The 12,465-nt window shown below is 35.1% G+C and overlaps 1 protein-coding gene across 6 annotated transcripts in view; it reads right to left on the reverse strand.

The window, feature by feature from the left end:
• Positions 1-2,778: 2,778 nt before the first annotated feature.
• The window catches only part of PAPOLA (poly(A) polymerase alpha), a 59,210-nt gene continuing 49,523 nt past the window's right edge, over positions 2,779-12,465 (reverse strand). For 2 of the 6 annotated variants that reach the window (XM_081829977.1, XM_081829976.1), the window contains exons 19-22: positions 12,142-12,362; positions 8,976-9,038; positions 7,027-7,101; positions 2,779-4,941 (exon numbers count right to left, since the gene is read on the reverse strand). In XM_081829977.1, the coding sequence (XP_081686103.1) occupies positions 4,846-4,941; positions 7,027-7,101; positions 8,976-9,038; positions 12,142-12,362 (455 nt within the window). In that variant the 3' untranslated portion in view covers positions 2,779-4,845. The remainder of the gene's footprint in view (positions 4,942-7,026; positions 7,102-8,975; positions 9,039-12,141; positions 12,363-12,465) is intronic. The other 4 variants (XM_081829979.1, XM_081829978.1, XM_081829981.1 and 1 more) reach the window with 2 other exon arrangements.

The raw sequence follows: 12,465 nt of genomic DNA on the forward strand, positions 1-12,465 counted from the left end.
CTGAGACTTAAACTTAATGGTTTTCCCTCTGTTTATATTTCTATCCACTGATGCAATGGTTTGAAAAATATTCAACTATAGGTAAAGCAAATTTTATAAAATGTACTGAAGACTATGATAGTATGTAACTGAACTTACACTGTTCCAAATAATGTATTTTTGCTGTAGTATGTCTCAGGTCACTGGTCTTACGGCTGCAAGGTCTGTGCTCAGGTGGAAAAAAGCAACTCTGCTGCTAAGATTGTCAGTGGCAAGTTCAAGCACAGGTTTAATCAGCTGTGGGGGCTCCTAGACCCTCACCATTTATTCCATGTTGTAAATCAAAATCCACATGCCCTTAGGCTTTCCCTGGTCAATTCTGGCACCTAAGGAAGAGGGAGGGTTGAGGGTGTAGCATAAATCCATTCTCACGAGTAAAAAACAAACAACACATACTAAACAAAACTCTAAGCTGGGTGGCAAGGAGGAAACTATTTTTGATTTAAGGGATTATCCTGTACCTTAGAAATATCACAGCAAAAAAATATAAAGCTTTGATGAAAGCACACAACAGACTACTTCTATTTTTCATTTCGAAAGAGGATCCATTTCCCATCCTACCAGTGCAATTTAAAGATACCCAGAACAGAAGGAAAGTGAATGCACTGTCTTATTTAAAGTATACTTTCAAAGTTAACATTTTAAACAGTTGGTGGTTAAGCTATAAAATCTAAACAATACTCTGCCCTTTGTAGATATGATTTTTAGCTATCTGTAAATGTGAATCATTTTTTAAAAAGGTAATTGCAGGAAGAAAGCATAATAACTGAAATCACCACCTTTCACACAAACCTGAGCTTTCTGAAATGTGAACTTGAGCACAGCCTTCATTCTACCCTTTTGAGGAAAGGCCTGTGAATTGGGAGATAAGGAAAGAAAAAAAATGCACTTAAAATTCCATCCCGTTCAGCAAAATCCATGTATGATTGATCACTGATCAGCTACAATGATGTTTGCAGAACACTGAGTCAAAGTATGTCTCTGAGGAAGAGAAGCAGAAGTTGAAATGACTTCCCAAGTATATGAAATCAGTTCTAGGATGAAGTATACGCAACCACTTCTAAAATACATGGCTCAGAAATACTGATGCTATCTTTCCTGCTGCCAATAAAGCTACGTAAGATGTCACAAGGATGTTTAAACTGGTAAGTATAGAGAAAGGATGAATAAATTGATTACACATATATAAAAAACAAACACCACACGGAATTAAACAGACCACTTGTCGCTATATGACTGAAAGTCATGTTTATTAGAGAACACACTTAATATTTCATGTACCAACAAGTTCAGCTCTTAAGACAGCATCCATTTGTGATTCTGGTTTGAAAAAAAAAAAAAAAACTAACAGTAAAGGAATAAAGCAGAGAATTAAAAAGAATACCAAAACATACAATTCAGGCTAAAAGCAACTAATTTTCCTTGTGCTGTTCTTTTATTAGAATTAAAATAGGCAAAAGTATATCCAAAGGATTATTCAATGCCTTTTTAGATAAACAGTTTCTCTTTTTGCTTAAATGCATTTAAGTGCATGAACAGTTAGCATTCCCAGGGCTTGGTCTACAAGCTTATGTATGTTAATGATTTACCCTTTCATACATCAATTACTACTTGGAGCTGCTGATCACTTATTGCCACCTTGAGTGCAGCCAGAATTAATACTACGCAGAGCTCTAAAACATTTTTCTGTGTGGAGAAAAAAAACAGAAGTGTTAATTAGAAAAATACAAACTTTATTCCAGAATATACCCAGAGCCACAAAACACACCTTTACTTGTTTTACTAATTCAGCAAGATGCATGAAAAGCCAAAAGACCATGTGGGTGATCAAAGTCAGAAAGTGGGCTATTCAGTCCCATGTTTAGGTGTCTATCGAGGTAGAGGAAGTCCCGCAAGTTCAACTCTGTAGGTGTGAACAATGGAGCAAAGGGTAATTTGTACAGTATCTTCCCTTTTCCTAATACTCCCAAAAGCTTAATGAAAAGTCATCCCATGTTGCAGTCATATATTGTTTTATATATAATAAAGGTATTAGAATTTGGAATTTCAGGAATGAAATACACAAGACTGCATGTCCATTAGAATAATGACTTTAACATCAGGAGGTCCATCCCTCCACTCAAGGCACTTAAGATAGCCATACTCAGGAGCTGGCCATTACAAACATACAAAGCAGTTCCCTCCTAACCCATGAGTTTAGTATGCAATGCTGAGCATCTGGCGGTTTAAGAAAAGCAGTATCTGATTTGGGTTTGGTAAAATGAGAAAGAGAAGATCCTAGCCGGTTTGTGGTCTATAATCCTAAACTCACTGAAAAACAACAGTGCCACCTGCTGACATAGAAATAATTGAAAACCAAAAGCTTTGAAAAGGAAACGAATCAGCAGTACACTGTCTACGTGCATGAAACAAATATACAGAAAAGGCATATAGTCTACATACACAAAATAAATACTGTAGACAATGGGACAGCTGAGAGTGAATTATTAGTAACTACATTCATGTTTTCCTCCCAAATGATCATTTATATGAAAAATAGTGATCACGGAAGGTATCAGTTAATACTAGGCTGCCACTAACAGCATAAATTAACCAGAGGCAAATCTTTTCTAAATGTAAGCAAAGTAAATTCTTTTGCAAATCTTCACTTATGGCCATACCATAAACTTAAAAGTAGAACCGATTTATCACTGAAAAAAACAAGAGAAATAAAGTCAGTCAAAAGAAACCAGCCAACTGTGGGATTGTGCTGTTTTTTTTTTTATTGTGTTTTCAATGGAGAAATACATCATCTGTTTACAAAATAGCTCTTGAAAAATACAAGGAGTACAGATACTATAAAACAAAGCAAACTCCAGTCATGAGACACTACATACATCATGCGAAAGCAACAGTCTGATCTCCAGGTTATGAAAACTAGAATTAAAAAGTCACTACACAGAAAAGGTCCAAGTTTCCAGCTTGGCAAAACTTGGGTGCAGTTACATGAAACGTTTAATAAACTGAATTTTTTTTTTCCCCAATGTGTAAACAAAATGACAAGACTAAATCTGTGCCTGGCAATTTCAATCTAACTCTGAAGCTACACAAAACACACAGACACCTTGTACACTTCACCTGTTAGCATGACCATCTTTTTTTCTTAGGTGGTGGGAGGAAGGGCAAGGTGAGTGTGCGGAGCGAAGATGTGGGAAGCGGAAACACTGTCTACTAGACATCATAAGGTACGGTGAAAAGAAAGCCTCAATTAATGCATAGCCTAAGGGGAAAGACTACACTCCAACTTTGGAAAATTAATTTAGAAGGACAGGGGAAGAGTTTAAGTAACTGCAGTTTAACATGAAAAATGCACATGTGATAAGAATGGAGCACAATGAAAGATTCATAAACATGCTCATCAGAAAATCTGTTAGGTCTGCTTTGTCCAGATTAGGAAAGAATAACTAAGTTTATCAACATCTGGCACCCCTCATACTTCGTGAAGATGGATGCTCTGCTGCTTAATTATGAGGACTTCTTTTCTTTGCAGAAAGGAGTTCCTAACCGATTGATCGGATAAAACAAAATGAAAAAGGAGTAGAGAGCTGACTAGATGCCAAGTGCTTGCTAGAAATGATTTTTAAAATGTTTCTACATGTAAAATTTACTGACAAATTTTGGTCAACCATTTAAAAATAAAAATTAGTTTAAAATTCTTGGAGAAAATGCCTTTTTGCTCACGTTTAAAATTGAAAATCAACTTTACTACAGAGAGGAGTTCTGTGGAGTGTACAAAATTCCGCATGTCCAGAGATCAAATGGCCATCCCGGATAGGGCATCATGCATTTTTCTTTTAGTCACCCTAAAGTTTCAGCCACAGGGCCAAAATTTAGTGTTCTGTGCCACATGGCCACAGGATCATTGGTTTCACATCATGGCTTAAGAAAATACTGGCATTTTGTTTCTTATGAAATTAAGTTCTACCTTATGCATACAAGCAAAAAGGGAAAAAGAAAAGGGGGAGGGAGCAAAAAGCTTTGTTTCAAAGACAACAGATTGAAGGCAAAAGAATATGGAGCTTTAATAAGCTCAAAGAAAAATATTTGCTGGCTGATCGCTGATTTGTATGCATTCTAAACAATTCTATAAATAAAACCAATATATCATTTCTTAATCATGACCCCATCAAAACCAACTATTTCCTAATTATTCTTTCAATGTCAAATATATACCCTTAGAGTTGACATTTCATTTTTAAGGGTTGCAGCTACCGCACAGGGACTGAACTAGATGTCCTCTCATCCTTTCTCTGAAGTAGAACAGTACGCCACCGCACAATGGTATCCAATTTGAAGACTAATGGTAAAGGAAATTTTTCAGGAAAAAATGAAAATCCATCAAGCTGAAAATCTAAAATTAGTTCTACTTTCTAATAAAAAAATACATAAAAGTGCATCATCGAACAAGGAATTCTTATGCCAGTTTGTATTGCAAATTTTCCAAACAATGCATCAAACGTAAACCCAATCCAGATGTCAATTATGGATACAAATATAGCTTGAGGTTTTTTTTTTTTTTTTAAAGGCAGTAATTTTTTGAAATAGTTAATGCAACTGTTGCTAACACAATAATAATAGTACTCCTGGCTTCACATACTAACCTGGACTTCCGATCAAGTGCTGATTAGCCCAGTAAGGGAGGTCACAAAAAAAACCTAAATCCATTTTCAGTCATGTCTAGTCTTGTACCCTCCATTCTCCTTTTTTAGCATTTGAAGACAACAGGTTGAGTTGGCAGATATTGTTTATGGACCCCTGAGGTTGTTTTTACCGATTCAATCTCAGTTTTATTGAATTCTTGATAACAGGAATAGGATTTGCAGGGAGAGCAGGGATATCAGAAAGGTCTGTACTGGATGTTTTCTGAGAACGAAAGCAAAGAACACAACATTGTTCAAAGCACTGTAACTTAAAAATGAGATTTACTTTCCACTGCTTTGCTTTCTAAGAAATGGATGGGACCTTACCACAGAAGTATTAAAAATTTAAAGAGAAACAAGAATGAAGTGCAAATAAACATGACTATTACTATAAAACTATCTGTTCTACACTTGTAATTTTCAAATAATAAAATATGAATGTTTTAGCAATACACAGAAAACTCCTAAGTAATTTTAAAATACAACTTTCATAGACACACTCCTCTAAGAATGACCTGTCATATAATTATTAAAGTCATGTTAAACTGTATTTACTTGTAGTAACACTAACAGCTGTGATGGTAACTGGTGCTGGAGCGCCCCCGTGTGGGAGAACACACACAGGAGCGGCAGTTACCAGGACATTATTTTCTGACCCCTATATATTATAAAATTAAATCTATACAACTCAGCAATAATTTAGTTATTCTAAATTTTAGGAAAACTTCATGTTAAAAAAGTTTAAATACAAGGCTTCTTTAACATTCAAAAACAGAGAGAGAAATTTTTAAATGTTTTATTATGGGAAATTCCAAGCATCCACACAAGTAGAGCACATTCTATGATGAATCCCATGTAGCCATTACCGAGCTTCGCCAGCGGCCCAACCAGAACCATCCACCGTCCCCCCACCTTCACTCCCAAGCTTACTCTGAAGCAAATCCCAGAGATGCTACCATTTTGTCTGTAAGTATCTCAAGTTATCTCAAAACAATAAGGATTCTTTATTACACACAGCCACAATATTATAATCATCTCCCCAGAAAGAAATATACCTGTTGTATCTCCAAATATAGGGATTTTTTTTTTTTTTTTTTTTGGTAATCAACATCATCACTCTTTTTATTAACTGGGTGATTTTTCTCTCAGTGGCTCTACAAATCTTTACATTAGAAATTAAGTTCTACCTCCCCATAAAAATACAAAAAGGCAAATACCCACAAGTACTCATCACCATAGGGATGAACTTAATAACAGAGAAAACTAGAAAACAGTCCCCCAGAGTAATGTGGCAGGCCAAAAGACACGCAGTCATATCACAGGAGCTCAAGACCGACAGACTACTTTGTCCGTGTATCAATGCCAAGCACATTTCCTCATGTTGCTTTAGTTACTTCCTCCACCCCAAATTTTTATTAGATAAGTTCTGGAATAAATGACATTCCAGAAATTCAACATGATATTTCTCTCTTTAGAGGCTATGAGGGTTAACAGTTAGCAAAAACACATCTTAAAATTATCACATTAAAATGACTCTGAGCCACAAAGCAGCAAAATATCACTGCCTCAGTTCAGCAGCCTCACTGTGAGCATCAATGATCTCAGTGGTCTTGCAGAGGGTCACCAGTTCAACATCTACTTAAAGAAAATATTTACTTTGTGTCAGAATATGACCTAGACTTCGAAGTATACTCAATTTTTGAAAGGGTTCAAAAAGAAAATCATTGTTTCACAAAAATGAAGGGTTCACAAATCAGTATTAAAAAAAAAAAAAAAAGAAAGAAAAGATTCTAGGTGCCTACTGTATGTAAGAAGGGACTAGCACAATTTCTAGGACAAATGAAAAATAATTTGAGAGAATTACGGGTTACATTAAATTAACAATTGAAAATCAGAAGTAAAATGTGAGACAAACACATTTTAAAAAGAAAAAAATCATTTTAACCTCACAAAAAGATCCACAAAGATGTTTTTTAGTTCTGTCATGATTTAAAATTCACTCACTCTTTGATCTGTAGAGAAAACCTTTATATGAATACTGCATATTATGACTAGTAAGGATTTAAATAATTTGCAATACCAAATAATATATAAGGGGATGAGTTAGCATCTTGACAGTGCAAAACAATGGTTCTATCAAATCTGATGCTCTACCTTTAAACTACAATATACACATTGATAGGCTAGCGAGTAACTACTGTTACAGAGAGAATTTTAATAGTCTTCTTGTATATGCTCATTTTAATTCATTACACCACACTAATCTTAACAACATTTACAAACTCTCCTTGCTTTTTGCACTTAGTACCTGAGAGGCCAACAGAGAAGCCGCTGTGTGAATAGTTTCTGATTGAGTTGTACTTGTCTCTGTATCAAGTTGTTCCTGTGAGACAAAGAGGACGGGGGAGGAAAGAGACTTAAAAAAAAGAATAAAAGAACATGACTGGGTTTGGTGGCTAATAAAGAAGACAACTTGGAAGACAGGAGGATCAAGAGAAAGATGGGACCACATCACAAAATCATGTAGTGAGCCTGGCCGCAGGCCACCTCGCCCTTGTCACCTACACATACGTTTCTATTTATCTACTTCATATTTATGGGCATAGTCAGAGTATCTCCTGACTTTCCAGCTACTTCCAACTTGGACATTTGGAGCAAATAGTAATTAAAGACACGCACAGGCACATTACGAAATGTTGCCCAGACAATAATTAACACACTACAAACGTAAGCCCTAGCTATGTGAAAAAAACAAAACCCAGTTAATATTATTAAATAAAATTACCTTTTCCAAAGAATAAAAGCTGTTCCCACACCTTCGATTAAAAGTAGAAAAAAAGTCCCTAAAACATTCCTTTTTTTTTTTTTTTTTTTGGTTTCTCCTCCCCTCCTCAATAATCAATGCAGGGATCTATTATAAATATTATGAGAAAATACCAGGAGAACCATGTCATGCCACTGCTCTCAACGTTTTTAAAGCTGTGCACAAAACAGAATACTACATGTATACACAAACAAATGAAAATAAATATGTAAAAACCTGAATTTCTATAAAACATATACAGTAATAAAACAATGAAATGTCAATTTTCTCTTATGAAACAGAATGGGGTAAACAGGATGCAGGTAACAGAAATGGAAGTTCAGGCTTTCTGAAGCACAAACTGGGAGTTATGCATCGAGTTTTAAAAGTAAGCATACTATTTGCCTCAGTAACTCTTCTTTCATTAATTTATTCTAATAAATATAAATGGATGGCAGGTATTTACCTATAGTCAATACTATAGTAAGAAAGAACTTTCTTTTTTTAATAGAAACAACTGCTAACAACTGGGAACTGGTTGAATAAAATAGGGTTACAGCCTTAAGATAGCTTATTAATATTTTGTAAATTATATAATCACAGGAATAATTTTTCCTGGTTTACAGAGTGAATAAAGATTTGAAAGCAAAGGCACTGGTATGTATGCCCAAATAAAATCTATAGGCACCAAAAGAATACTTGCTCAAATGTCGATTATGGGAATAATTTTGGAAGAGGATTTCCAAATTTTCTACCTTAAATAAGAGGAAAAAGTTAAAAGCCTTCAGTACATTTCAATTTTTGAAAAAATGATGTTTGGACTCTAATACGGTTTGGCTAAACCACTCTCTCTCATCTCATCTACCTCATCTCAAGCCCCATGCACCCCAGAAGGCTCTTGCCAGAACCTTCTGCCAAAAACTGATTCTCAAAACATACCATACGCCCACCCAAAGAGTAAGATGACCTTCTTATCTTGGACTGCCCCAAATCCTACATATCCTTCAAGGACTACGTCAAATACGACATGGTCTTTCTACAAAGCCTCTTACTGTTTCTTCAGTCAGAAATAACATCCCACTGCTCCTGCCCCTCACCACCCCAGCAGCCTCAATTACTTTGATCTTCTGCGATAATATAATTAGTTGCTTCTACCTCTTATCTTCTCTACTTAATTTTAAGTTCTTTTAAAGGCACACAACATGCCTCACTCATCACTTTATTCCGTTCAGTGTCCACCCAGATTACCTTGCATTTAGTAGGACCTCAAACATTTGAGAAATTCACTTTCAGCATTATAAATTAACATTCAAAAGGGACGAACACTTCTCTAAAAACAATACTGAACAACCTAAAACCTATAGAACAAAAGACAGTACAATATTCTAGAGACATTTCTATCACATCTTCTGTACTCTTAATTGTGTATGTATTCCAAGGCTAAATTAGTATACCTTTGTTTCTGTTTTATCATGTCCACTCAAAGCAAGACAGTTAGCATCTTCGCTTGTTTCATCCTGTTTTTGAAAAAAAAAGCTTTATTCTCTAAAATGAAAAATTTAGATTATTTGCCAATCAATGCTTTAATTGATAAAAATTTTTTAAATTATAAAATAATTTAACCTGTAAGATCAACTATGGCCTTAAAGTAGATCACTCATTCATTTGAAAAAAAATTTTTAATGTAACATATTTAATTTGGCTTCAGTATCTTCCAAACAAAGAATATGAAGAAAGCTGTTACTGTTGATCAACACCACCTAAATCACATTCCTAAAACCACTAAGTTCATAAAATATTTTTTGTAAGGAAGAGAAAAAAAGAGTTCATTGATCAAACAAATTAGAAACTTGGAATCCTATCGATAGACCCCCATTCTGGGAAATTCACATACACATTAGCACTTTTTATAAAAGGTTCTGAGAAGTTCTATAAAGAATACCTCTTTGACTTTCCCAAACAATTAACCACAGAATCCCCCCGCTTAGTAAACTTAGTAACATCCTGAAGAACTGGAGGTTTGAGAAATGCTCTCTTCCAGTCTTAATTTTTTAATTTATTATAATTATATTCAAAAACAACTCATTTTCGGTAAAGAAAGCAAAAGAGAAGCCAAAGATGGCTGTACTTTCCCATTCCTGCAGTGACTTGCAATTAACATCCCTTTAAGAAAAACTATTTTAACCCTAATTTCTCTGCTGTATTTACTAGGGTAAATTATAATTTTAAATGTAGCTTTATAACAAGACATAGAAACCATGTTTCTATGAGTAGAAGAGATTTAACAGTAATATAAACCAATTCTAATAAGGACCTTATTTGTATCCTGCAAACGTTACAAACTTCAAAAACAGTAATGGTAACAGGGCAAATATCAAACCTGACTGGATATGAAATTATTGCTAATACTGGTAAATATACTGATATACACACACACACATATATATATAAATACACACACACATATATGGTGATAATATACTATAGTTGTGTTTTCAGAAATCTTTATCTTTAGATACACACAGAAATATTTATGGCTGAAATGATACGCCTGGGATTTGCTTCATAACAAGGGGAAAGGAAGTAGATGTGTAGATGAAGCAGGCTGGCCGTGAGCTGTTAACTGCGGAAGCTAAGTGATGCAAACAGGACTGTTCATTATAATTTTGTACATGTTTGAAATTTTCCATAAGAAAAAGTTTAAAAATAGATATATAGCATCATTTAAGCATAAAATCCAGGGCAAACATTTGTCTATTTTTATTTTACACCTTCGCATATGATGCAAATTAAGCAGCAATATACCTCCTGACCACCCCTGAACCCCTCTCCTGTCTATACACATGTTAGTGCATGATTAATTAAGACCAGTGTTTCTTTCTGGTTTGTTAAAATTTCTAATAACAAGTACTCATTAACAGAGAATAAAAGATCCGGTTTAGGAGAGCTCCAAAATGATGATATTCATAACAATCTTCTCCTTTAGCACCATGAGATTTAGGCCTGGGTTCTATTCCTGACTCTGACTTTAATTAGCTTTATAAATGGAAAACCACTGAAACTCAAGGTCCTCCTTCTGGGAAATGAGATCAGCCTGTAAGATACCTAAGATCCTCAGGTCTCTTCTATATCATAAAATTGTTTTTTGTTAGTCAACTCCATGAAGCCGCCATAAACAAAACCCAGACTGTGAGAAAACATTAAAAAACAAAACAAAAATTGCAAGGAAAAAAGGAAGGATTAAACCATTAACAGAAGTAAACAGAATGAATAGGCATCTCCAGTTATGCTTACATATACTTACTGAGATAAAAAGAAATGTGAATTCTGCAATGCTCTGCCAACTCCAAACAAGTATCAATAGACACAATGTGGAGTTCCACCAAAATCAGCACATTTTTAGGTTGCTGCACAACAGAGTCGTGCAGCACTGGGGGGTTTGAAAAAAAGATTCCCAGGCCTAACTTCTGGAGTCTCTGATTCAGTGTATCTGGAGGAGGCCGTAAAATCTCTATTGGGGGTGGGGGGAATCACTCTGAAAAATTCTGATGTACAAGCAAGGCAGAAAATCATTGCCTTAAGAAATAACTACGCAGACGGGTTTTCAGAACACATGTTATAAAGCATGATATGATATAATCATTCTTCATTCAGCATCATTAGAGTAACAAAATTCATCAAATTATTCATATTTAGTTAATAGTGACCGTATCCAAAAAAATCTAAACCCAAAGGCTTCAGAATAAGCTGGGGAATAGAACACTTACAAATTAGAGATAATAATATTTCACTATTACAGAATCAAAACACTCCCATGAGAAAAGTCCAGATTTTTTTTTTCCTTTTCTCAAGAAACTTTGGTGAAATGAGTACACTCCTAAGTAACAAATTTTCAACCAAAAAACACAATGAAATTGGAGTTTTTGGACTGTCATCTCTGGGGCAACAATGACTGTTCCACTAACAGGAAAACAACATGAGAGTGATTCCAGGGAGCAATGAAATTGTGTAACAAGGCTACTTACTTCTGTTTTTTATTTTAAAACACACACCAAAATCAATGTACACTTTTAATGGTTTCCCTAAAACTGAGACTTTGGCAAGGTAAATTGGCCACTATAAAAAGTGAAAGTATTGCTAGAAAATTTCCTGAAGGGTTGGAGGAAGTAATCATTCAAGGTCTCAAAATTAATCTGACTTTGCAACTATGGCCAGTTATTCAGTAAGAGTTCCTTGAAAACCTCATAGTCAGTAGCCCTGTAATAACAAATACAGTGTAAGAAACTCCAAAACTCCATTTGGATCACAGAACTGTGTCCAAAAGGGCTATCAAAGAATCAGTACCCATAAAAGATACAGCTGTGAGAGAATAAGAAACTGGGATGACATACTAAACTGTATTATAGACTAGACAAGCTAAGTTTAAATGAGGCACAGCTTTACGGAAGAGGTAGTCACTGAGAAGAGTAGAAGGGTGGAGAGAGACTATGGCCCTAAAGCACTACCTAAACTTTTTCTAAAAGCTTTCTTCCTTGCTGCTTCTCAATTCTGGCTCACAAAGATTTTCTTCTACTGGACTTTAAAATAGGCAGGCTGGTATTCTAACTAATATATAGATACCTCTTCTGTTTTGGTTTTCTTAGGACTCTCTTCTTTATGAGGTGAGGATGTCCTCTTGACTCCTACTATAGGATTAGGTATTTTTGTTGCTGCATTTCCTGAAGGTCTAGGTGGTGGGTTTACCAGACGTGTTGAAGAAACAACTCTGGAGACCGTAGGCTTTGGTGGTGGTGAAATGGCTGGTTGTGTGGCAGTTTGAGGAATGCTTTCACTCGATGTACCTAAGTAGGTAAGTACATGAACACATAAAAATTACAATAAATCCTGTCAAAAGAAAGTTACAAGTAAAGCTTTCAGTCTCTGAATTTTATTTTATTTCATTGA

The sequence above is a fragment of the Leptonychotes weddellii genome, chromosome 9, assembly GCF_054177405.1.
Source record: "Leptonychotes weddellii isolate Sample4059 chromosome 9, ASM5417740v2, whole genome shotgun sequence".
Lineage (NCBI taxonomy): Eukaryota > Metazoa > Chordata > Mammalia > Carnivora > Phocidae > Leptonychotes > Leptonychotes weddellii.